Genomic DNA, 2,248 nt, shown 5'->3' with positions numbered 1-2,248 from the left:
TCATTTATCTTCAATATGTCAAAAACATATCTCAAATACATTTTATGAGCCTTTTTTTTGTCAGTGCCTAAACAGGAAACGAGAGAAATTGCATATCCAGGCCAAAAGATAAATAAAGAAATCAAGTTATAAAACACCCAATTGCTTTATTGATTTTCATATAAACATTAAACATGATAATTATAATAAACATAATAATTGTATTATAATTGAGTGTAGTGTATGCTCTCATTTTCATTAATTAAATAATCTATCATAACTAATAATGAATATTTTATATTCTATCATTTTACTCCAGATTTTATAAATTTAAAAAATATCCTGTAAATGATAAAACATGACATATAAAATGACTATGTATGTATAACAGATTAGATGATTTATTTTACAGTATCCAAAGCGCTCTGCAAGCCTACATAAATAAATTAACAAGCCTGATATAATAGGGTAAAAATAATGATAGAATAAAAACAAAGCTTGAAAGACAGAAAAGGGGTATATCTTAAAAGGAAACTGTAAAAAAAATGCTGTATTAATAGGTTTAAAATCATTATTTGTGTGGAAGGTTTTATGTTTGCAATGATAATTCCTGCCTCTACCTTTAAGTTGTAATAGTTGTAGTAATAACCTCAAGCGTTGCTCCCTGCTAGTAAAACAAGATCAGATGTGTCCGTGTTTGAGGAATCGATGGGAACATTTCAACCCCTTGGCCATGTTCCGGAAAGAGCAATGAACACACACACGATCACAGAGGTGTAGGCGACCACTGGACCTCCTCTCTCTCTCTCACACACACACACACACACACACACACCCACACAGAGCCTGGGGCTTTATAAACAACCAGGCTTGGGTGTGTGACTCCTGCATCTGTCTTGTGCTTCCTCCCTCTGTGAGAAACAGCACAGCTTCCTCTCACTTTTGTTTCATTTGTTGCTCTCATTTGCTGTCGATCCACCTGCTGTTTGATGTCTTTGTGTGCCGCCTCTAGGCCTGCACCTCACTTTTTTGTTTTGTCCCCAATGTGCCACTGATCCCCTTTTCCTCTCTTTTTTTCCTCTCTCTCTCTCTCTTTTGCTGTCCCCTCAGTCACGCATACAAAGGCAGCGCTGTGGCCGAGAGCAGTTCCAGTTGGCTCCCTGCCTGTTGAGATGCTGCAAGAGGAAACACAGTGAAGGAGGTTCATGCTGATGAAATTGATCTGCTCAGGTAGGGAGCAACATGGATCTCCTCCTCCTTAATTAATTTTTTTTTTTTTTTTTTTTGCATTAATTTGTCTCCTGGTGTTACAGGAGGTATGATTTCCTCTATGATTCCGAGAACTTTTATGTGTGGGTTGTTTTTTTTTTTTTCTGAATGACACTCACTGTGATTCATTTAACGTTGGAGGAAGGCGACAGACAGCCTCATCTGGCAAATGTTGTAGGAAACAACATTTAAGGGCAATGGTTCTAGTTTAAAAGCAATTTCATGTCAAACGTTGCAGATCCTAAACGACCCAAGGTGAAAAAACAGAGCAATAAAGATTATTTCTGCAACAATATTTTTTACTGTTTATTTATAATGACAAATATAAAATTGTAGGTAAATCTGTACTTAAACTTAAAAGAGTTTTGATTTATTTATAAAGGTCAAAGTCAAATAGAGAATATAGGTAATTAAATCACAACATTAAATCAATGCAATTGATTCTGTTCAGATTTAGATAAAAATAGTTTGACAACCAACACCTGTGACAACAAAACACAGATCTCCTCTACTTTCTGTGCTTTGCAGCACCATCTGTTTCTGCAACAACAGCTGCAAGTCCTTTGGGGGAGATTGTTGCTACCATTTTTCTAGAAACTAAAAGCTTTGCCTGTTCTTCTTTTCAAAATACTATATTATAAATGCAGAAAAAAGCTCTAGCTTTGTAAATTTGTGATTCTTACTTGTATTGCTACAGGGTTGTAACTACTAAAATTGTATTTTTACAAGTAAATTATCTGATGTTGTTTGTATGTATGAATTGACAGGGAAAAAACAAGGAAATTTCTTCACGTTTGTTGACTTACATCTACAAAAGTCTGAAACCTGTGAATTATTTTAATTAACAGTGACCTTACAGCATACTAAACCTTCCAGCTCCAGCTGGCTGTTTATAGTGATCGTTCTCTAGCAAGGTGAACCTCATTCCCAATCTTATTTTTTGCAGCCTCAATCAGAGATTTTCAGTTATCATCCCTAGTCAGAACTATTATAATAGTTC

At 35.2% G+C, this 2,248-nt stretch overlaps 1 protein-coding gene across 1 annotated transcript in view; it reads left to right on the top strand.

Annotated features, from left to right (window-relative positions):
- The first annotated feature begins 1,007 nt into the window (after positions 1–1,007).
- The window catches only part of bean1 (brain expressed, associated with NEDD4, 1), a 44,248-nt gene continuing 43,007 nt past the window's right edge, over positions 1,008–2,248 (top strand). Inside the window, exon 1 of the mRNA XM_015381375.1 lies at positions 1,008–1,209. Within this exon, the coding sequence (XP_015236861.1) occupies positions 1,185–1,209 (25 nt within the window). The 5' untranslated portion in view covers positions 1,008–1,184. The remainder of the gene's footprint in view (positions 1,210–2,248) is intronic.

Source organism: Cyprinodon variegatus, unplaced genomic scaffold (genome assembly GCF_000732505.1).
Source record: "Cyprinodon variegatus isolate N-32 unplaced genomic scaffold, C_variegatus-1.0 Scaffold232, whole genome shotgun sequence".
Taxonomy (NCBI): Eukaryota; Metazoa; Chordata; class Actinopteri; order Cyprinodontiformes; family Cyprinodontidae; genus Cyprinodon; species Cyprinodon variegatus.
This window is presented reverse-complemented; position numbering and strand designations above follow the sequence as displayed.